The sequence below is a fragment of the Nilaparvata lugens genome, chromosome 2 (genome assembly GCF_014356525.2).
Source record: "Nilaparvata lugens isolate BPH chromosome 2, ASM1435652v1, whole genome shotgun sequence".
NCBI lineage: Eukaryota > Metazoa > Arthropoda > Insecta > Hemiptera > Delphacidae > Nilaparvata > Nilaparvata lugens.
The window spans coordinates 77,690,933-77,714,986 of NC_052505.1; the positions used below are offsets into that span (position 1 = coordinate 77,690,933).

At 34.3% G+C, this 24,054-nt stretch overlaps 1 protein-coding gene across 1 annotated transcript in view; it reads left to right on the forward strand.

Annotated features, from left to right (window-relative positions):
• Positions 1–24,054, forward strand: part of LOC111054330 (glutamate receptor ionotropic, kainate 2) — a 188,173-nt gene that overhangs the window by 82,278 nt on the left and 81,841 nt on the right. Inside the window, exons 3-4 of the mRNA XM_039420206.1 lie at positions 16,016–16,267; positions 21,877–22,052. Coding sequence (XP_039276140.1) covers positions 16,016–16,267; positions 21,877–22,052 — 428 coding nt within the window. The remainder of the gene's footprint in view (positions 1–16,015; positions 16,268–21,876; positions 22,053–24,054) is intronic.

Genomic DNA, 24,054 nt, shown 5'->3' on the forward strand with positions numbered 1-24,054 from the left:
ACGGTAAGATACAGATATAAAAAGCTTGGCATCAGCTGATTGAAAGTGAATTGCTCATGTTCGCGGCACGTAAACCTGTACGCACCTATATACAAACAAACATAATACATTACTTATATAATCCAGTTCTATTGTTCCCTCCAATTCTTGTTCTCATCCACTATTCTGAGCATAATTTATTTTAGTGCCTCAAATTAGCACACGTTACTTATCTGAGATATGCATAACCATTATTTACTAATGGAATTCTGTACCAGATAATGTATTCTCAAATCTATATTCACTGTCCTTGTAATGTCACTCATACGTATTTATGATAAATGTTTATGGTCAAAAGCAGATACATAGATAATATATAAAAAAAGTCTGAATAATAAAATTATTATTTCACAAATTTGTAACAAAACTAGAATTATTTGGCACCATCCATCAAAATATTATCTATATCCACTGTGTGTGTCAATGCTCATGAGAAACACCAGTTCAAGTTCGTAAGAATCAGCTTTTCAGGATATTGATATCTATCAAATTATTTCCAAAGATCTTCGTGAGCATGATTATGATCAGAATTTCTTATACTACTTTGAATTACAGGAGTTTTTGATCCAGTAGTGGAAGTGAGAAATTGAAATAATTGAAACTGTGTTATCAAAGCTGGTTGTTATCAAGACGTAGTGCAACTCACTCATCACTCTTCTCACCTCCTACTTTTGAAGAAATCATTTTCTTTCTCCTCCATATTATCTCCATCATTCATCTTTCTTGATTCATTTCTCTTTCTAACCATCTTCCTCTACTCTCTATCTGACTTTCATTCAAAATTGCTATCCTTCTCTCACTCACCTCCATCTCATGAATAATCAATTCTTAATTCCTAAGCAAGGAAGTTGAGAACTAAACCTATGAAGAGGTTCCTTCGTTCCTTGTTATACAGTATTCAGTTTCTGTCCTTAGTTTTACTGTGAACAATTCCTGTAGTCACTAATGAATTGAATTTGGTGATAGAATGATTGCTCTCTCCGATCAGTAATGAATAAATAATGAATTCCCACTCCAACGTCATAGTACTCAAAGTTTCCAACAATATTTCAGTCCAAAGTGGAAATCGGAAGAAATCCTGTTAAACGGGAACTTCCCCTTCCAACATTAAACTCGCCTTGCAAGATTTTCATCATCAACAGAGGAAATTTCATAATTCAAAAAGTACGAACATTTCAAAAATGAATAATAAATGCATATATAGCATTTTGCATATGGATCGACTAGCTACACACAGGCAGCATGACAAAAACAGTTATTCCTTTTTATCCTCTCAAACATTAAAAAATTTATAGACATGCTATCACGAACAGAAAACAGTAGTAGACTGGGTCAAATACACATATTGTAATATAGGGAATATTGAGAGGTTTGTATTGAAGTTTTTTTGTGCCTTTCTTTCATGTTGTTGAACTGATCAAAATTGGACTAAATTTTTTCAATATGAACTCACGTGAACCTTGTTCTTGATAATTTATTCATGCACAAAGTAAGCACCTAAATTTTCTGTTGCCATAAAAGATTTGCTAACTTGCTTCTTATCCATCCAAATTATTGTAGTCTTCTAGCATTTCAATAGTACTGGCTTGAATTTCGTAATGAAATTAATGCAAACGTTTTTAGAAATGTATTTGAACCGTGTGACCCCACGACGTTTTAACCCGAAATTATTTAGGCCGGGCGCTCCACGTGCTTCCTTGCAAATCGGAAAACTTGAGTGGAAGAGCGGCAGTTCTAATCGAGTAGATGTAGTCATAGAACTTGTCTCGGCCTCTAAACTAGGCTTCGGCCTATTTAGGAGGAAAATATTATTATTTTAATTTTTTATAATTTGAAAGCATGTAGTTTGAAAAATAGTACCTTAGTTGAAATGTAAGCGTGAGTGATTGTGAGTGCCGATGTATTTGTTAAATGTTCGATTCCATGGTGAGTCCCAAAATTATTTTATTATGCTCAAATAGATTGACCACATAAATTGACCGAGGCCCTAAATTTATTGTAGAGTGAGTTAGCAAATTCTTGTCTGAATACCAATCATGAATAGTTGCCATAAAGTCTAAATTTGAGAGATATTATTTTAAATTAAATTTTTTTTATGTTGTAATTTTGAAACAAGAAGTATAAATAACCGGATCGATTCCAATATGAAGCGATAATCTGAAAAGTACGTGTAGCTCATTCATATTTGCCCGAGGAGTATCGATCAATAAATAGAAACCACTATGATTATAACATTCCTTTAATGTGTCTTCAAACTTTGATCGATTCAAGACAAATTTTTGGTTGATTCTGTATAGATTTGCATCAATGAATTTTGTCTTCAATGATATTACTTTAAAATTTTTCAAACTCATTTCAATCTTTTCACTTTGCAAGGACTTGTTTACATGGCTTTTATAAATATACTGATGAAGGTGGGCTCTATAATATCCAAACACACCATCTATAACTTCACATATCATAACTCAATATTCTGTATTACTTGTCTTATCAAAACCTAGATAATCTAGATAATGTCTTTTTTCCAATTTTCTATCAAATTCGATCAACTTAGAGAATCTGGAGATTCCATAATGAAATTCAATGTCCCTTGAATAATAACCCTCCATCCCGACCAGCGGTTAATCTCGGCCACCGTAATCTTGCTATGTTATAACTTAGCTATTCTCTCCACAACCAACTAGTCTGTATGCAAATCATCTTGCAACTCAGATTGTATCTCACTGCCCCACAAATTCAAAACAATCTGAGAAAGCGATCCATAAATTCACAATTACTTCCGTTACGAGATGAGTCTCAACTTCCTAATAGCTTCTGTTTGATGGGATACAATTAGAGGACAATATTGAATACCAGTTGCTCATGGAATGATGAGTTTGAGACCTTGAGAATCAGTAGTTTCATTTCGTAATGAAATTAATGCAAACGTTTTTAGAAATGTATTTGAACCGTGTGACCCCACGACGTTTTAACCCGAAATTATTTAGGCCGGGCGCTCCACGTGCTTCCTTGCAAATCGGAAAACTTGAGTGGAAGAGCGGCAGTTCTAATCGAGTAGATGTAGTCATAGAACTTGTCTCGGCCTCTAAACTAGGCTTCGGCCTATTTAGGAGGAAAATATTATTATTTTAATTTTTTATAATTTGAAAGCATGTAGTTTGAAAAATAGTACCTTAGTTGAAATGTAAGCGTGAGTGATTGTGAGTGCCGATGTATTTGTTAAATGTTCGATTCCATGGTGAGTCCCAAAATTATTTTATTATGCTCAAATAGATTGACCACATAAATTGACCGAGGCCCTAAATTTATTGTAGAGTGAGTTAGCAAATTCTTGTCTGAATACGAATCATGAATCATTGCCATAAAGTCTAAATTTGAGAAATATTATTTGAGATTAAATTTTTTTTATGTTGTAATTTTGAAACAAGAAGGATTGATTACAATATGAAGCGATAATCTGAAAAGTACGTGTAGCTCATTCATATTTGCCCGAGGAGTATCGATCAATAAATAGAAACCACTATGATTATAACATTCCTTTAATGTGTCTTCAACTTTGATCGATTCAAGACAAATTTTTGGTTGATTCTGTATAGATTTGCATCAATGAATTTGTCTTCAATGATATTACTTTAAAATTTTTCAAATTCATTTCAATCTTTTCACTTTGCAAGGACTTGTTTACATGGCTTTTATAAATATACTGATGAAGGTGGGCTCTATAATATCCAAACACACCATCTATAACTTCACATATCATAACTCAATATTCTGTATTACTTGTCTTATCAAAACCTAGATAATCTAGATAATGTCTTTTTCCAATTTTCTATCAAATTCGATCAACTTAGAGAATCTGGAGATTCCATAATGAAATTCAATGTCCCTTGAATAATAACCCTCCATCCCGACCAGCGGTTAATCTCGGCCACCGTAATCTTGCTATGTTATAACTTAGCTATTCTCTCCACAACCAACTAGTCTGTATGCAAATCATCTTGCAACTCAGATTGTATCTCACTGCCCCACAAATTCAAAACAATCTGAGAAAGCGATCCATAAATTCACAATTACTTCCGTTACGAGATGAGTCTCAACTTCCTAATAGCTTCTGTTTGATGGGATACAATTAGAGGACAATATTGAATACTCGTTGCTCATGGAATGATCAGTTTGGGACCTTGAGAATCAGTAGTTTCCACTGTGATATAGATATCATTATTGTGATAATAATTCAATTTTCTCAATCCAGAATATTTATCAACAGGATAAAACGAATAACTCGAGAGAATAAACTTTAAGGGTAGATTATAGAGTTTTTTGTCTTTTTTGTTAGGGTTACTCCTGAATAGAAATAAAAAGAAAATATCGAAGTATTTTTTTTTTAAATTGTTCACTCACGACATGTTTAACCATGATGTCATTATCAAGTGATTGAGAAAATCACTATCATTATCATTTATCTCAATGATAATTATAATGGCATCATGGCCGAAACATGTCGTGAGTAAAAAAAATTTCAAAAAAGGTTACTTGGATTTTCATTTTCCATTTCTTAGGATTTTTTTTTTTGTTTCCTATATCAACCATGGAATTATTCCAATATTTTGAAAAGCATCATTCATTATATTAAGCATAACCAATACTAAAATAAACCAATTCATTCCAAGTTTGAAAAATTGGATTATTTCCTTAGGACTTTCGCAAGGTCATGAAATTTATTATATTGATGATGTTGATTGTATCGATGGAATAAGCAATTGTATCGACGACATAATTGCAGAACCGAACAACTCTATAGAAACTAAAGATTAAATTCCTCACTAAATATCATTAGAAATTTTCCGAATGAAAATTGATTCTTCGTAATAATCTGAAAAATATGATGTCCTAACTGAAATCGAACATACTTGACTATACTTACTTGACATACTTTATCTTGACTATACTTGAATATTATTGAACAGCCTGAAAAGGAAGTTTTGTTCTCATTTTTATTTTGTTCATTTCGGACATTCGTGAGAATTATTCCAAAATAGAAAGAATGTTTGTCCTCATGTGGTTTGAAGAGCAAATGGTTTTTCGAAAGTGGAATGGCCATGGAGTATTCAATACATGATAAATGAATATAAATTTGGGATTGAAATGAAGTATACAATGGCCGTTTAGGACAAGTGTACCTATTGCACATTTTGTGAGTAGGAATTATATTCATGGAGGATATTGTCCATGACGAAGTGGATATAATGGGATAAATAAATACTCTGAAATATTACTTCCTCGATGAGGTCTTCTCTGTTCTCGTATTTCATACAATATGAGAGTGTTTCCGTCTTGATCAGTGAATATTGAGACTCAACTTCCCAGCAATCCTGAAACAAGCTTTGAAAAATCCACGTGTTGAGCGTTGAAAAAGTCTCGAGCTTACGAGGTGTCGAGATGGATGGGCGAACGAGCTTCGACAAAAGGAATTGCTGAAAAGTCAGCTATAAGAGCGGAGTGAGCGAAGTCGGGTGACTTGGCCTGGGAAAGATGGAGCCGTGAAGTGCGTGTGGCGAGGGGCGAGGTGGAAGGTGGAGCACATAATGAGAAGCGCACGCGTTTATATAGAGATTTCATGAAAATTTTACGTGATCCGTAGTGAGGTGGAAGTTGCAATCTGCCCTACACTGTGTGCACTGTGCACGCAGGTTTGTGTGCGTAGTGCGTTCTCAGGGGCCCTGTTCTATCGATTGACTGATGGGGGTCTCACCGGGAATTGCTGAAATCAAATTTACAATGTGTTCGGGAAACGAGACCGTTGCGCTCGTGGACAGTCGATTTTTCTGAGCCGAGAATTACAAGGGCTCTACACGGCTTGAAGGGCACAGACACCTCTGCTCTACTCTGCTTGCCTAATCAGCATACAACGAGTACAGGACGAACACATAAGCTCTAATCTGATTGCACACGTCTCCAGATAAGCGTGAGCATTCATTTTGTGTTCGCCTCCTAAAAAACGCGGTACACGCCATTTTTCAGCAATGTTTTTGCCATCGTTTATAACATAAATTCAGACCCTCATTTGCAATTTTGATGAATATGAATAATGGCTGAGTAAGTTCTTGACATGTAAATTGTTGTTCATTTCTACCCACTAGATAAGAGTTTTGGGGAGATTCATCTCTTACTGATCATTTGTCAAGTCCAACGTATTTAACCAACCAGAACTTATTCAACCAACGTATTACCGAACTTATTTAACGAGTTTTGGGGAGTATCATCTCTAACTGATCATTTGCAAAGTCCAACGTATTTAACCAACTAGAACGTATTTAACCAACTAGGCAACAAGCACATCTATCATTGAATTGAGTGATTTCATTAAAAAGCATTTTCACCCACAATTTTCCGATGTAACTAATGACTTTGGTTGTTGAAAACAACCTTGCCTTGAAAAATAAGTGCCTATTTTATTTCAGCAACCCAACCAACCACGATATTATACTGTACAACCATAGAGAAAAAATAACATAAGAAATTTGGAACACATTTAACAATTCAAATTTGGAACATAAACTACTTATTCCATGGGATATCTTATGCTATCTATTGTTCATGGTATAACTAATATTTATCAAGTGAACATGCGTTTGTACAATTATTCCAATCACTATAACGTATCCCAACTTCCATGAAAATCAAATCATGAAAGTGTAATAATTGTATTATTGAACGATAACAAACTGAGAACTCCACATGTTTTCCAACGGTAATTAACAAACCAACTTACTCATAATTATTTATCCCTTTGAACATTTCTTCGTGTAATAATATGATATAATAATAAATTACAGTAATGGGTTGTATATCAGATTGAAAAATGTTAGTTAGATTTTTTCAAACTCTCACTTTTCTCTATCAATAGAGAAAGACTGACCTCGTTGATATGAAGCTTTATCATTTGAACAATCCTCACTGAACAGAAAAAAATAATATGGCTAGTCAGATCGGTTTCTCATCTATCTCTGCTATTTGCTCTCTGTGTCGGTCCCAGAACTACTCTCGATCATCCCACTTTGTCATCACATGATGATGTTCCTATCTGTATTTCATCCAATTTTTCCGCATTGTTTTCTTGCTGCATGCCCATTTCTCAGGGGGGAAATTATTTCAGCACGAAGTTGAAAGCGACTGGAACAATCAACATTCTGCCGTTTTTCCGTACTTTTTTGGCTGTATCCTAATCAATACAGGCGTGGGATAGGCGACGTATGCCGGTGATCCGGAACAGCTGCAAGTTTATTGTCAGGAACTAGCAATAACTCTTCTCTGCCATATTTAACAGAATCCTCCTTATCCATCGCAAACTATTTTACCAATACATCATCATTTACTACTGTTATTCAAAGAGCTATGTCATTATTATTATCTAATTTATTCTATATCATCGCCAACTATGATTATACCTAATGTGACAATAATATTGAAGACTTAACCTATTTCGGACTATGTGTTATCTAAATTTGGGAGAGGAATAGCACAAGGTTATCTCATTTTCCCTCTCCCTATCATTTTTATGATGCACTTATTGTATAAATAAATATTAGTACAGATATGTTCCATGAGTCATTATAGTCGATCTAGTTTCACTGACAATATGTGTTATTCATTCCACAGATTATCACAAGCATCATGAACTCTTAATTAATTATTGGCTTGGTTCATTATAGTTGGGTATAGAGTAAAATAGTTCTAGGTAAATTTTTGCAAAGTATTCATGACCTATATTGAATAAACTGGGATGAGTTCTTGAAATCAAACCTGTAAAGCATTATGCACTTTAAAAATTTATTACTTTCTCCATAGGAGTTTAAAATCTCCAATAGCGAAGAGTGAAGAAACCCTTATAGTTATTATAGATGATTATGAATAAATATCATCCTTGATGTTAACTTGATAACAAATAATATTTTTTTCAATCAAGTATCCAAAGAAATTTAGCCTGCATCCATCATATTATACTATTTCGACAAATCTTGATAATTGATACTTTTAGAACGCTTCTTATTTCCTAATAACTGATGATAAGGAGACAACGCCTACGCTGAACTTGTAAGTCTTGCTACAAACCAACTGCTTCAGAGCACGTTCTTAGTTTGATGCGTTCCCCGAGGTAAATAAAGTTGCTCAGCTGAATAGGAACGCTATTAATCACGTTGCTCTTGCTAGGGACTTCCAAGTCATTAATTCATTGCTATTCTGATAATTTCCAGGGAATTGATCTCGTGGATCAGCTACTGAGATGTACCTTGCCTCAATTTCAACATTGTTATCAGTTTTGTTTGAGCAGAATTTATAATGCTGAACCTTTCTCAAATCAATTACTGAGAATAGTGATCAAACTTTCACCATATGTATATTCCTTGTATAACTCATAAAAATGATGTTTTTCTGGGTTTCACTGTTCAGTGAGGAACTAAACTTCATTTGAATATTACATGTCCATTATATTTCCGTATAACATTTCCTTAAACAATATCGGGGGACCGAGCTTCGCTCTGGAGTAAAGAAGCATAGAAAATTTATTACGGAAGAGGAAATTATAATATATTCATAGTTCATACAGAAAGGTTTTATCTAATCAAAGTGTATTGAGATCAATCCCAAGTGGAATGCAAAAATCTCTCTCACAAAGGCCCTATTGCACAAAAGCAGGCTAAATTTTAATCTCAATTAATTTCACGTGAACCAAATCAAAGAAGACCATTTAAAAAGAAGGCATCTCTGATTGGTTCTCCTGAAATTGATCAGGCTTAAAATTCAATTGGCTTTTGAGCAACCGCCACTAAGTACCTGATTGAATGATTGCAATATTTCAATAGCTGAACCATAATTTTGTCTCAGTCCCACACACATGCACTCGCTCACTCACTTCCACTATCGACTAACGACGAAATTATCAGCTGCTTTTCCAAGGATGAATAATTATTATCCTTCTAATGTCTCTTAGCGAGTTTTCCCAGGGATGAGACCTAGAGCAATCAAATTTCTATATTATGAACCTATTATGTTCCAAATTTCGTGAGAATCGTCAGAGCCGTTTTCGAGATCCGTTGGACATACAAACATAAATATAAACATATAAGCATTCAAAAATATAAAATTGCTCGTTTAATAGTATAGGATATTGCAATATGATTTTTTTTAAATGCATATATGGAGGACTGACTATGGTGTATTGAGCGCTATTAACTTTGAATGATTCTATCAGATTGAAATGTTCATTTCAATTGACATATTTTGTGCGTTTGATATACTTGAGACGTTTTTTCCACTTCGGCAAGTATTTTTTGTGAGAAAACAATAAATGTGTTCCTTGGGATCGAATAATTGCTGTTCCTTCTATCCCATGAGACTGTGTAATATGAAGGTATTATTTTCCTTGCCCTATCACCATAGGTAAGGAAAGTAATGCATTCCGAAAAAAATTGAGGTACCCCAATTTCTAAATGTCTATACGTTTCAAAAGTCCCCTGAGTCCAAAAAAGTGATTTTTGAGTATTTGTCTGTATGTGGGTATGTGTGTGTGTGTGTGTGTATGAGTGTATGTGCGTCTGTGTACACGATATCTCATTTCCCAATGAAAATAATGACTTGGAATTTGGAACTTAAGGTCCTTACAACATAAGTATCCGACACGAACAATTTCGATCATTTGCAATCCAAGATAGCGGCGAAAATGTTGTCAAAAACAGGGTTTTTCGCGATTTTATCAAAAACGGCTCCAACGATTTTGATCAAATCTATACCTAAAATATTCATTGATAAGCTCTATCAACTGCCACAAGTCCCATATTTGTAAAAATTTCAGGAGCTCCGCCCCATCACTGCAAAGTGTGATTTCAGATTCTCAATTATAAGGCTTCAGATACAATTTAATCAAAAACATTCAAGTGGAAAAGATTGAGCAGAAAAATCTCTACAATCAATGTTCTGAAACATTTTCACATAAAATTGAAAATAATCTCGAAATTCAAGAAAATGTGATTATTCAATTGGCAACTGTTGATTCTATTAAATCATTCACTGTGAAGAGATAACAGACTTCGTGTGTCCCAGCGTGATTGTCCTGTCACCAGCTGGCAGACCTTTGAATAGTAGACTCTTGAGAGGGTGATAAATTTTCATAACGGCATGGAAAGTTGTGTGAGTGCGCCACACCAGATTTTTATAGTTTTAAAGTACACTTTTACTCATCAATAAAGTTCAACTTTGTCTCAGATAAATTCAGTTGTGACTTGTATATTTATCATAAACAAGTGAATTGTTATTAAACTATCAGCAATAAATGTTTGTTCTTGCTCTTCATGAGTTTATTCGAAAAGTACGGAGTTCCAAAATTCACAGAAGAAGATAAGTTACATAGCTATATTAGTCTCGAAATCTGTATTGGCACAATGTTTGCCCTAGATTCAAGGAAAGATTTACGGCTGTTCCGTGGAAGATTTGAACTTGCAACTTCCGAGTAGTAGACAAACGCTAATGTGACAATGTGAAAAAGCTGTGAGCTAATGGGTTTGACAGAGCTGATGATCTTAATGCGTGTCCCCGTTGCAAGGTGAATGAATATTCCCCGCTTACGAGCAAGAGAGGAGGAAGACTCGACTCATGAATACAAAGCACATCATTTGCCGATTGTGACGACCCAACCCTTTCAAGTTGCAAGCTTGAGATTGACGACTGTGTAAGTGACACTGGACATTACCATAGATCCTCACTTCCTTGCAAGAATTGTCTCCCTGTTCGGGGGATGCTTATGCAACCTGCAGTACACCTTCTCACCAGAACTCATCAACCGTACTCTGTTTAGCCAGGCATGTCCCAGCCCTGATCATCATCACACCGTACCCTGTTTAGCCAGTCTTGATCATCACAGCTTGGCACAGTTTCTCTCTGAGATAATCAGTATCTTGATATTCTTGTCTGAGATAAGTCGATTAGCTTGATAAGCTTCTTGTTAATCTAAATTCAAGTCTTGTTAGCTATCCCAGAATCTTAAAATACATCGTTACAAGTTCAAAATTATCCAATCTACTACGAAATTAGGTTAGCTAGCGTAAGAAATGAATAACGTAACTGAAAGGTCTAATCCAATAATAATTTTCGAGAAAGGAATTACTGGAACGTCTAATCGAATAATAATTATTATCAAGGAGATGGAACTAATAATTATTATATTTTTCTATTTAAAAACTTTGTTCAAGTCATACATTGATGTAGATATTGTTTAGACTATTAAAGAATTTCTATAGAGCTCCTCAAACTGTACTCCAATTTATTGAGAGAGTTCCATTTGTGCGTTGTAGATAACTTCCGGTAGTCTGTCTGAAGTATGGGAACATTTATCGTTACATAATTTGTGGATATATTTGAAACCAGTTCAGAAGTTCAAGTAGTGGAATTGGAACTATTTATGAACCGTTCAATTATCATTAGCATTTAATTAGCAAGAGATATTCATGGAATATATAGAAAGAGAAACGTTATGTTATTTTTTGTGGGAACATCACTTTGAATATTGAAGAACTCACTATTTAGTCCACCATGTTCTGAGGCTTTCACAGGAGAAAAATGCTCTCATTACAAATGCGAGTGGAATAAATCAATCAAGAATGAATAACACAGTAGTAGTCTGGCTGAAGAATAGAAACGTTTTTCGTTATATATGTTTTTGAAACCAATTCAGAAGTTCAGTAGTGGAATCAGATATATAAACCATCCAATTATCTTCATCATTTGACTAGCATTTGACTAGCGAAAGATCTTCATGTAATAGATGGGAAGAGGAATTCTACTCTTATTAGAAATAAACGCGAGTGAAATATACTAATCGAGAATGGAAAACATAGAAAAAAGACGTATATGATGAGTAATATTTCAAAATCAAAGAACAATTCGAACATGCCACTCTGAAAAATGTGCAATGAATGCTAGTGATAGGCCTATCACTCACACAATACTTTTATATCAACCAGAACATTATCCAATTCAAGGTTTTTCTCAGAATATATCAGCTTATAAAAAGATAATGCTATCAAGCACAGACACAGAAGCTCACTTTGATGAGAATTCTCGAAGATTGGAGCCTATGAGACCACGAGACTGGAATCGAATCAATTGGCTAAATAAGGAGAGGAAATGGAAGAGTGAATTGAATTTATCTCTGGGTCGGGCGGAGCAAGCTAATGACTCACGTGCTCATGGAGGGAGTGAGAGGGAGAGCAATTGAGTTGAAAGAGTGGGGAAGAGGAGGAGTGAAAGTCTGCCTACAGCTAAACGACTAAAGGCCCAGTGCCTGTGCCTTTTTGTGAACCAGAGACCAGCAACCTCGCCCTTTCATAAAACCACCTGTATAAAGTATTCCAGTGTGATGTTACCTCCTTCCTCCCCTATAAAATGCATCCACTGCGATAATTTCCCAGCCACAAAGGCCTCAGAGATGGATAGATGTGTGTGTGTGTGGCATCATCAATTTATGCTTCCTTTAACAGTCGTAAAAACCAAAAGCTTCATTCCGTTTTAGCTCCTCTCAATATTTGAGATAATATTTTCGCAGAATTTATTGTATTGAATCTCCATATAGAAATGAAATAGCGTGGATAATGGGAGAATTAAACCACTGTTTTTCTCATGGTGTGTGTGTGCGCGCGCGTGTGCTTATGTACACTTAGTAAAAGTAACTTCCCATATAAATATTACACTTAAATCCGACAAGTATAATATATATATCAGTTGCTTTGTGGTTCAGTATCTATTTTACTACTTTATAAAAAGAATATTGTGAATATATGCTGCCATTTGATAGAACTTTTTTGAGACCTAATTCAAGAATCAAGATGAATAGAAATATATATGTTGTTTCTTCCATTAATGGGCTGAGTATAATAGTTTGAATTTAACGGTGATCTCCAATCGAATATTTCTGATTATATCAAGTTGAAGTCTATTCAATCATGAGAAAAATTCATTTCAAAAGGGTTCCCTCGAACCGTCAGGTTACATCATCATGTATCCAATGTATTCATGATAGATCAATCGTAGATAACAAAGAAACTTCACCATCCATGAGTTTTGATGATGAGACATTCGAAATGTATCGTGAGGATAATGAGTAGACACAATCGAAGCTGAGTGGTACAGAAAACTTGATTGTCCTACTCCAAATAGAGAATATTTTCATTTAATCCAAACTCATGAATTTGAATCTTGAATCATGAAGCTTGAAGTGTTACGTGAGGCATTGTTACTTTATAGAACTACGAGAATCGATCTCGTCTATCACTGACAGAAGTGTAAAAACCTTCATGATTTTAATCAATGACTCTTCATAATCAGCTTGATCCAGTGCACAGGCACCTCGATTTGTCAGGCAATTTTACAGCCACGCATGTTCGAAATTCAACGTGTTGTGATCGCAGTCTCGTTTATCCTCTTCTCAATTAAAAATCCAATTAGAACTCCATCAGCCTTAACAACCAATCATATTAATCAATCAGACGAGATTAGTCGCTCTGAACAGAACAAACATTGCAAAGCGACAATACAGACGACCTCCATTTCGATTCTTTACTACGAGTAGGCCTATGTTATTCTGATCCTCATCAAGGAATGTCCATTCTGATATATTTTTCCAATTCCATCGTATAAAATGAATCTTGATTCCCAATAGAATTAATTTATATAATGTTATTTCATCAGGTTGTAACGTTATTTTCATAACGTTATTTTCATAAGATAATTGGATAAATAGCAATAATATTCTCCTTTCCATTTGGCTGTTCAGAAATGTAGCCTGGATACCCGCTATTATCCAATCTCGAGCTTGTTGACATCGCACCCAGCGATAGCAATACAGCTGTTTGCTTGAGACCTATAAAATCCTTTCATCTAGTGATTTTGATAACTATTCAAAATTATAATCTTACAAGGTGTATCATCATTATACAATATAAATCTTGTGCAGTGGAGAACTACTAGACTTATTTATAGAACATATTTTAGACTATGTGTAGCCTCAGCTAAATTTGGGAGAAGAATAGCACAAGGTTACCTTATTCTTCCTCTCTCTATCATTAAGGGCTGGTTTCCGAGCTCGGGATTTAGCTAAGTTCTAGAATTCAACTGGCTTTAAACTCTGGAGTCAGAAAATTGGCTTTCAGAGTCAGATCGTTAACGTAGTTGAATAGACGGGAGTTTAGAGATCACGTTAGACCCTGGAGTTTATAATTTCGCTTTCTGAGTGAAAGGCTTATAAGTCCAGGACTAGAATTATTAGATCCTCGTCTCTTTCCGAGTTGAGGATTTATCAAAAATCGTTAAGCTCAGAGCGTAATTTTATACCCTAGACAAGGGTGGGGTATAAATTTAAGTTCTAGACTTGACTGAGCAAACACAATTCAGTTATCTACTTGGAGTAGATGAAAAGCCAAATAGATGTCATGGAATACCTAGATTATTCGGATTAGACTATCTAAATTCATAATTTATAGTTTGCAAGTTTATTTTGCAATAAAATTGTATCAGAATTATGCGTATGAAACTAACTCTATTTTACGAATGTGACATAACCTTAAAATGTTCATGAAAAACAATACAAAGATAGCCTTGGAATTTATATTCCAATCTCAATGTTATTAATCAATGTCATATTCAACATATTAATATAACAATAATAAATTATTATTCTAGTTTTTTGCCTAATGAAATTTTTATTCCAAAATCACTGGTTAGGATCTATGATTAATAATAGCATAACGTAAAAAAATGTTTATTCATCCATCTCTCAAAAGTTTAGGTTCTGCTCTGAATATAGGCCTACAAAGAAATCGAAACGTATTTTTACAAAATATTTTTACAAAGTAGTTTGGAGAGCATGCTCATTTGAATTATCCCACTGCAATGAGCTGTTTTCGTTTTGCTATAATGCCAACAGTACAACAGCAAGATATTGTCACTTTCCCTCATGTTAACTACATTAAAGTGTTGGATTCAAATAAGTCGAGAACTTAATAGACCCCGGAGCTTAGAAGATAAAATCGTGACTCAGAAAGTCGATTTAGACCGGAGCGCTTAATATTTTAGTCTTGGACTCTGGAAGTCCAGAAATTATAGATCCCGAGCTCGGAAACCGGCCCTTAGATGATGTACTTATTGTATGGATGAATAATAATTGAAGACTGTAATGTATGAAAAATATTTCCGGCATATCATATCTACTTTTTCATAACGATACTTCTACTCAAGGTCATAAGAGAATCAGTTTCACATCTTGATCCCAAAAATTTCCCGGATAAATACACGAATTAACTCCAATGCTCAGTGTTATAGGAGCTATCCAAACTGATCATGCATTTGTTCCATATTATCAGTGTAAGAGATGAGGAACATCCTATGAAATACGAAACTTCTAAGAAATACGAAATATTTTTGGAGAGGAGCGAAGTAATTCATGCGAAATATTAGAATATTTAATATGCCAATTTTTCTCTGATAATTATTGTAAATCATTATATTCCCTATAATCCTAAGTTTCAAGAGAACGTGCAACTATAATTTCCGCTATAATGAACGTGCAACTTGTAATTTATCAAGGAAACGTGATCTTTTTTAGTATAGTAAGAAAAAGATCTTAGAAAACTGTGATGAACTTTTAAAAGAGTGTTGTTCTCAATTCAATTCATTTATGTATTATTTTATACTTCCATTTATTCATCAACACGTTATTTTCGAGTCATAAGATAGATATGACTGGGCGAGAGCAACAGGTCTACTCCCAAATTAAATAATGTGGAAATAGTACTATTCAAAATTAAGTTAAATTTCCATGATTAATGATAATAAAAACCCGGTCTGTTATGGCTCTTATGGAACGTAGGTTCTTTTCGTTTGTTCTACCCATTGCAAAATAATATATGCATATTTTTACGTGTTTCAGCTTGCAAACAGCTAGAATTCGGAGTGCAGGCGATTTTCGGACCAAGTGATCCCCTTTTGGGAGCACACATCCAATCGATCTGCGAGGCTCTTGACGTGCCGCACGTCGAGGCTCGAGTCGACTTCGAGCCCAGCTTCAAAGAGTTCTCCATCAATCTGCATCCTTCTCAAGAACACATGAACAAAGCCTTCAAAGATGTGATAACCTTTCTCAATTGGACCAAAGTCGCAATCATCTACGAGGAGGACTATGGTGAGTGAGTTATGCGAGTTTTATTCATATGTACTCGTGATTAATTTGGCTTGTCATAATCTAGGTTGATATGGTGTAAAGTGTGAAAGATTTTTTTTAATTGATACTACTACATCTTTATTGAAACTCGAACTAGAAACGCAGGTTAAAATCTAATTCAATGTGAATATTAAAATTCTGAATCAAGTAAAAATAATCCATAAACAATGCAAATTACTTCAATCCAAGATAATATTATATCATGCATATTGTTTTTAAATTATCTGGATCTGGATTCAAATTGATAAGCTAAAGTGGTTTACATTTTGTCGGATGCAATTTAGAAATGAAAATAATATATTGAATACAATGAGAAGCATATCACTCAAACCCAGAAAACAGTCTAGTTCTTTTTTTTCATAAGTATACCTCCTCCTCTTCCGATAGAATAAGAGTATTGATCGAGTCGTCAAAATTCTTAATCACTATTGTATATTATAAATACTGGAATGTTGTTTAGAAATATCACAAATTCATTGAAGAATTATTACAAATATTCCAACACCAATGAAGTCATATTTTAGGAAACATCCCAGTTTTCCATTATGTAATATCACTACATCTCACCAACATCAGTATCTGAAATCATTATTGCTTCCTATGATATAAAGTAATTCAACAGTTTTTAACTAGCAGTACTTTTCGTTGTCACATGCTTCGGTAAAATTCTGATTTTCTTGTTACATAATAAAAACTCTCAGGAACGTTGTGTAGAATAGTATTTTTGAAAATTCTGAATTGACATTGAACCAAAAAAGGATTTCGTATCAATACCAAAAACTAGAATATGTAACACTGTAGCAAAGAAGCGACGGCACATTTTTTGTGGCACCCGTTGATTTGCAAGCCATACAATGAACGCCTAGATTGTATTTGATCGGAGCTTTATTTGAGAGCCGAATTCGCTTCAATTTTGAAGCCACCATGAGACCCAGCCAGCAGTGAATTTATTCCGTCTGTTCAAATAGCAGAGGGCAAAGCTCGTTACCAAGTCAAAAGTATGCAAGTAAAACACTCTACTTTTTATTCGAATGTCTGCTGGTTGAAATGGGAAGGAAAATTCTCGCTGAAGTTTTTCCCTGATGGAAAGGCGAATGATGGCCGGAAAAAGGGTTCTTGGACTTTGTGACCACATTTGTGGTGAAACGTTGACGTGGTTACAGTGTTGATAGAAAGAGAGAGCGCTGCTTCAGTGTCAATAGAAGGCTACATTATCTGAATATTGACTCTGTCCACACTATTACAATAAAAATAGCAGAATACCGGCCTGCGTTCTCGCTCAGAGACATCTGGTCGAAGCTCGTTAACATCACCGTTTTAAGCTGTTTCACGCTTTACATATTACAAGCCTCAATCCCCTATTACGAGACATGCACGCTCAGAATCTGTGTGATGGCACTAAATTGAAAATAAACTGTTTTCAAACTCCAACTGTGATTCGCTTGGAATGCAAGCTGATACACCGGTCTCATGCTCTTCTCTCGCAACTGAAATAATTGGATCTATCGTGTTCCAAATAAACATTGGAAATGTGAAACTATCTATTGATCACAGTAATAGATGAAGATTGGCCTACTGAGTATAGAGTTATGGGCCTCTCATCTAGTCACATAATAATACAATGCGAAAAATAGAAATAGAATGCTGTTTGGATTTGAAAGATTTATATTCACCAATTCATCATTAATAACCAGTATATTTATTTCCTTTAACAGCTCAAACAATTGACAGCAAAGGTTAGAACTATTCCGCTCTCTATTGAGTTTTTCTTATACTCTGAGTAATAACTTCTCGTAATTTGAAATGCTTGTAATCCAACTCAATGACATTATTACTATGCTTTCTGTATATAACATGCTTTCAAAAACCATGCACGGTCCTTTTGATGGAATCTTGAAAATTATGAAGTAGACGAAAAATAATGAGCAATCAATCAATATTTCATAATGAGCATTCAATTGATATTTCATAAATGGACAAATACAAGATTCAAGTAGTTTCTTCGCAATAAAATTATCCAAAAGCATGCTTTATTGAAAGTTTTCCAATATTCAATTCATCAAGTCAACTCTGCTTTCTCAATTTTCAATTCTCATCTATTGTGGCTCTTGCCCCCTCTTCAATATTGTAGATTTTTGAGGTATGTTTTAGTGAACGGATGTGATATAGCCTTCCACAGGATTATCAAAAGAATTGAAGCTTCAGCTTGTTTTTCTTTGCATCACTTTTTTGCAAATTTCTATTCATCTCCATGCAGTCATGCAGTTTAGTGACCATAATGGTGTTGCTTCATTTTTCTATTTATGGCAAAACTTTGAATTACTCATATTGAACAGATTAATTATAATTTCATATTAATTAGATTCAATTTTATCAGCATACTTCATGATTTGCGTTCTTCCATTAATTACATCAAAAGGCTTTTTATTTATTACATTTCGCAAAATCATATCAATCATCGAACTCGAGATTCAACTTGGTTCTTGAGGAATCTGTATTTTTAATTTTGTTCTCTATATTGAATTTCAATCATTAAGATAAATGTGAGTGTCATCAAATGACATTCAATTCCAATACTAAGCATATAAAGTAGGATATAATTTTCTAAAAGAGTAATAAACGTAATTAAGTTATTTGTGTTCCTTGTTCCTCAATTTTAATTCAATATGAATAAATCGCATCGAAAAATTTTATCAAATTCCATTATTTGGTGCATACGATTCTGAGCTACTAACATAAACAAGCAGGATGTAAGCAAATAAAGGTTGAAAATACTTGGATGGAAATTGATCTAAATTACGAAAATTAGATAGAATAGAACTCATTATTATGCACTTTAGTGGAATTGGATTGTAACTTCTCTCAACTCAACGCTACTTTATGAAGATTCACAACTTATTCATCGCTGGATTTCATTTCATATTCATCGTGGAAGACATTTTCGAATTGTCTTGTTATGCATCGTGATCAGTGGGCTATACTGAAAGGTCATGGTAGTCATCCTGTGAACTGATATCAATACTCTACATTGTAATGCGAGTAGATCATCAAAACGAATTGAATATCAAGCAATGAAGCCTGTTCAAGAAGATGAGAGAGGCTATTCTTTCACCACATTTGATCCTGATTGTTATACTCTCCTGCTAGGAGGATTGAGTACTCTCCTACTGCTCCTCATAATAGTCTACAAATTCTATTGTGAAGAACTCAGTCAAATTATTTGAGAAATGGATTCAATTTAGAGTTCCTTCCCTCATACCTATTCTGCCATTGCAGAATGAATACATTGATTCCTTTCTATCAAGAAAGATAAACGTTCTTATCTCATCTCTATTATACTTGTAATCCATTGAATTTCAATTACATACATTCAATTCATTTTCATTTTCCCAAAGCGTTGATGGAATGGCATTTCCGGGTCTTGATCCTTTGCAATGAAATAATACTTTCAAGTACGGTATCACATTTATCAGGAACTTGCATTCACCTATATTCTGAAATGTATCTCACTATTATTAAAAATCAATTAGATAGTTTCATTAGTAAAGGCTATAAACTTCATAGAAATTTCAAAAATGAAGGCTATGGACTAACTTGATTCAACGTGTTATTGCAATTGGAGAAGCTCTAGTTCTTTCAAAGAATGAGGGAGAAATGAATCCTTACTTTCTTAAATAATGATTTTCTCCATCCCATTTATGATGATTAATCAATTGTGTTGCATAATAAAAATATTACCAATTGTTAATTCATTCAAAGACATAAATATATTTATCATCAACATTTTGCAATACTGAATCGCTCCAAGCTCAATTCATTTTATCGAACCTTGTCTTCAAGTTAAAATTCATTTGAGTTTTCTACAATGCATTCTTGACAGTTTTCATAGATAACAATGAGCCATCTCAACTTATTCATTAACTATTCTTAACTATTCATCCCAACAAATTTTTACATCATATTAGGGTGGGATTAGACAAATACAGCGATAAAAAACTGTCATACATAAATTGTTACATTACAATAATTATAATTTTTGTTTCACGGGAACTAATCTAGAAACAATTCATAGTATAGTAATCTTTATTGAATAAGGGAATGTTGTTGTTTATTATGAATTGCCCTAGCCCTACATAGATGAAGATACACAACTTATTCATCGCTGAACATCATCTATAAGACATTTTCGAATTGTCTTGTTATGCATCGTGATCAGTGGGCTATACTGAAAGGTCATGGTAGTTATCCTGTGAACTGATATTAATATTCTACATTGTAATGCGAGTGGATCATCAAAACGAATTGAATATCAAGCAATGAAGCCTGTTCAAGAAGATGAGAGAGGCTATTGTTTCACCACATTTGATCCTGATTGTTATACTCTCCTGCTAGGAGGATTGAGTACTCTCCTACTGCTTCTCATAATAGTCTTCAAATTCTATTGCGAAGAACTCAGTCAATTTATTTGAGAAATGGATTCAATTTAGAGTTCCTTCCCTCATACCTATTCTGCCATTGCAGAATGAATACATTGATTCCTTTCTATCAAGAAAGATGAACGTTCATCTCATCTTTATTATACTTGTAATCCATTGAATTTCAATTCCATACATTCAATTCATTTTCATTTCCCCAAAGCGTTGTTGGAATGGCAGTTCCGGGTCTTGATCCTTTGCAATGAAATAATACTTTCAAGTACGGTATCACATTTATCAGAAACTTGCATTCACCTATATTCTGAAATTTATCTCACTATTATTAAAAATCAATTAGATAGTTCCATTAGTGAAAGCTTTAAACTTTATAAATTAAAAGATTAATAGAAGTTTCAAAATGAAGGCTATAGACTGACTTGATTCAACGTGTTATTGCAATTGGAGAAGCAGTAGTTCTTTCAAAGAATGAGGGAGAAATGGATCCTTACTTTCTTAAATAATGATCTTCTTCATCCCATTTATGATGATTAATCAATTGTGTTGTATGATACAAATATTACCAATTGATTAACGAATTGTTACTCCATTCAACGACATAAATATATCCATCATCAACATTTTGCAATACTGAATCGCTCCAAGCTTAATTCATTTTATCGAACCTTGTCTTCAAGTTAATTCATTTGAGTTTTCATAGATAACAATAAGCCATCTCAACTATAACTCTCTAACCCAACAAATTTGGACATTTTTCCATCATGTTAGGGTGGGATTATACAAATACAGCGATAAAAACATGAATTGTTACATTACAATAATTATAATTCTTGTTTAACGGGAACTAATCTAGAAACAATTCATAGTATAGCAATCTTTATTGAATAAGGGAATGTAGTTGTTTATTATGAATATTGTCCTAGCCCTACATAAATGGAGCGACATCTTCAAAGACGGATTATGATAATGAACATTCTATTATAATCTCGATATTCTTGAATTAATGCGTTCAACAAACATTGATTTCATAAACTAACAATCAATTGAACAACCAGTCTATGAATGATTGAAATAGAATTCAATGCGAAATTAGAATCGTTCATCATAATTTCATTCTATGAACATTGTTTTTTGCAGGCTTATTCAAGCTTCAAGATCTAGTCAAAGCACCTCCTGCCTCAAGGACAGATATGTACATTAGACAAGCTGGTCCTGGATCTTACAGACAGGTCCTGCGAGAAATCCGTCAAAAGGAAATTTTCAAGCTGATTGTGGACACAAACCCTCGTCACATGAGTCAATTTTTTCGAGCGGTAAGTAGTGGGACAATTTCCATGATAATCTAACCTTGTCACAAATTTATCATATAATATTCTTCATTCCAAATTCATAATTCACAGGTCAATCTCTCATTCACAGTTACAGAATCAATGTCAAGAAAATATTTTTATCATTTCACTGAAGAGGTTATATTCATACTTATCCACAAGAGGGTTGTTATCATAGCACAATCAGCATAAGTCTATTGTTTGACATTGTGGGAATTAATTGTTGTAAGGTTCTTTTTCTGCATGAATTCATCATAAAACTGTTTAGAAATGTAGTACAGTGCTGAATTTCAAGCGTGTAGTCATCCGAATCCTTGAAGGTAACTGGCTTCTATAAAGGACAGTTCCCTTTCAATTTTTATTTTGAATAGAGATATAATATTCCTCCTCTCCTCAACAATCACAATAAAAAATGGTTCGTAGTTGCATTTATATTTTTCTGGAACTGTATCCATATCTTAGATGGCACTTTATTTTCAACAATAGAACTGGTGTCGTGACTTGATATTTCCAAACTGTGTTCTCTCTTCCATTATTATTGAAAAAAAATTCAAAACGAAAATAGAGAATATCCAATTCTGTGATGGAGTTTTTTCACCATTATTCCCAGCAAGCGTGAGAGCCCTAAAGGGATGGCGTTCCATATTAGAAATGAATGGGAAGGAATAATTTCACGCTAGGAGAGAGAGAGTGTGAGAGAGTAGGAGTGACGGTTCATGAACAAGTGAGCTCATTACGGAACTCATGCTTTTTATTAGCTCTCTCTCCGTTGCATCTTTTCTGCTCAATGCACTCTCACCCAGGATGAACTAACTAAGGCACTCGACAGCAAAAAAGAGAATTGGTGTTTAGAATTTGAATGCATTCAAAACAAGAATCAGACTTCTACCTCGCCGTCCGTCGGTCGGCGCTCCTCACGCTGATAAAACGTCTCTCACTCTTCCACCCTGTTTATGATTGTGTTTCCGTTTCTACTTTGCCGGCAAAGTCCAACACAAAAGCACCACGCCAAGAGGGTGGCCCGAGCAACACTTATTCTCAGAGCATCCCCCCGTTTTCTGCTTCCTTATCACCCTCACCACTTAACGACCTTTGCTCAAAATGCTCAAGACTCTTCATTCTCTTGCGCTTGAATAAAAGCGAGGAGCTTTCCTCTCTATAAAAACTTACTTTTTCTCTTCCCACCACCCAACACCCAACAAGGACATTCTCCAACAACATTTACAAAGTTTTCACATCAAACAAAATATTCTGTTCACGCGTTATAGTGGAACAGTTTTTACGTAGCTATGGTTAATGGCTCAAGAGATTCTGATAAATATTAATTTTCTCTTTTAGTCACATCGTGTTACCTCCACAAACACAGTAATTAGGAAGAGTACATTGAAGAGACAATTTTTCAAATTGTGATGGTGTTTTTTCAGCTAATTAATCAATTTAAATTACCAAAAAAACATTCTACAATGCTTCTACTCCATCCTCTTAACTATTAAGTCTCTAATTTTAGATCATTCTTCAGAATAACCGTAGTATCTCTTCACATCACCGAGTTCAGAGTTTCACGCTGTGTTTTGAAATGCCGTGAAATAGCTGAATCGTGTATGAAATAGAGTATATTTGAGAGATTTCTTGGTTGATAGTGCTATAATGCCACTTGGAATTTCCTTGGAGTCATTTCATGCATCAAATTCATCATATTCGAGATCAACTCAGATTGGATACAATAGTTCACTCACTACTGAATATGACGTTATAATGAGACTGAAAACCTCATCCTCCTATTACAATGAAATGATTCTAAATAGGTGATTTAGATCATTATCAGAATTTACAGCATATTTGAAAAAAAGATTCTCCGCAGAATTTTTGGAGGCGTGCTGTTGGTTGGAGTGTGGTGCAGAAGAAAGAATCGTGATCTTCACAACATGTATGATCACACTGATGCGCTGGCTCTTATCTGAGTGGATAGGCTCAGGTGGGCAGACCA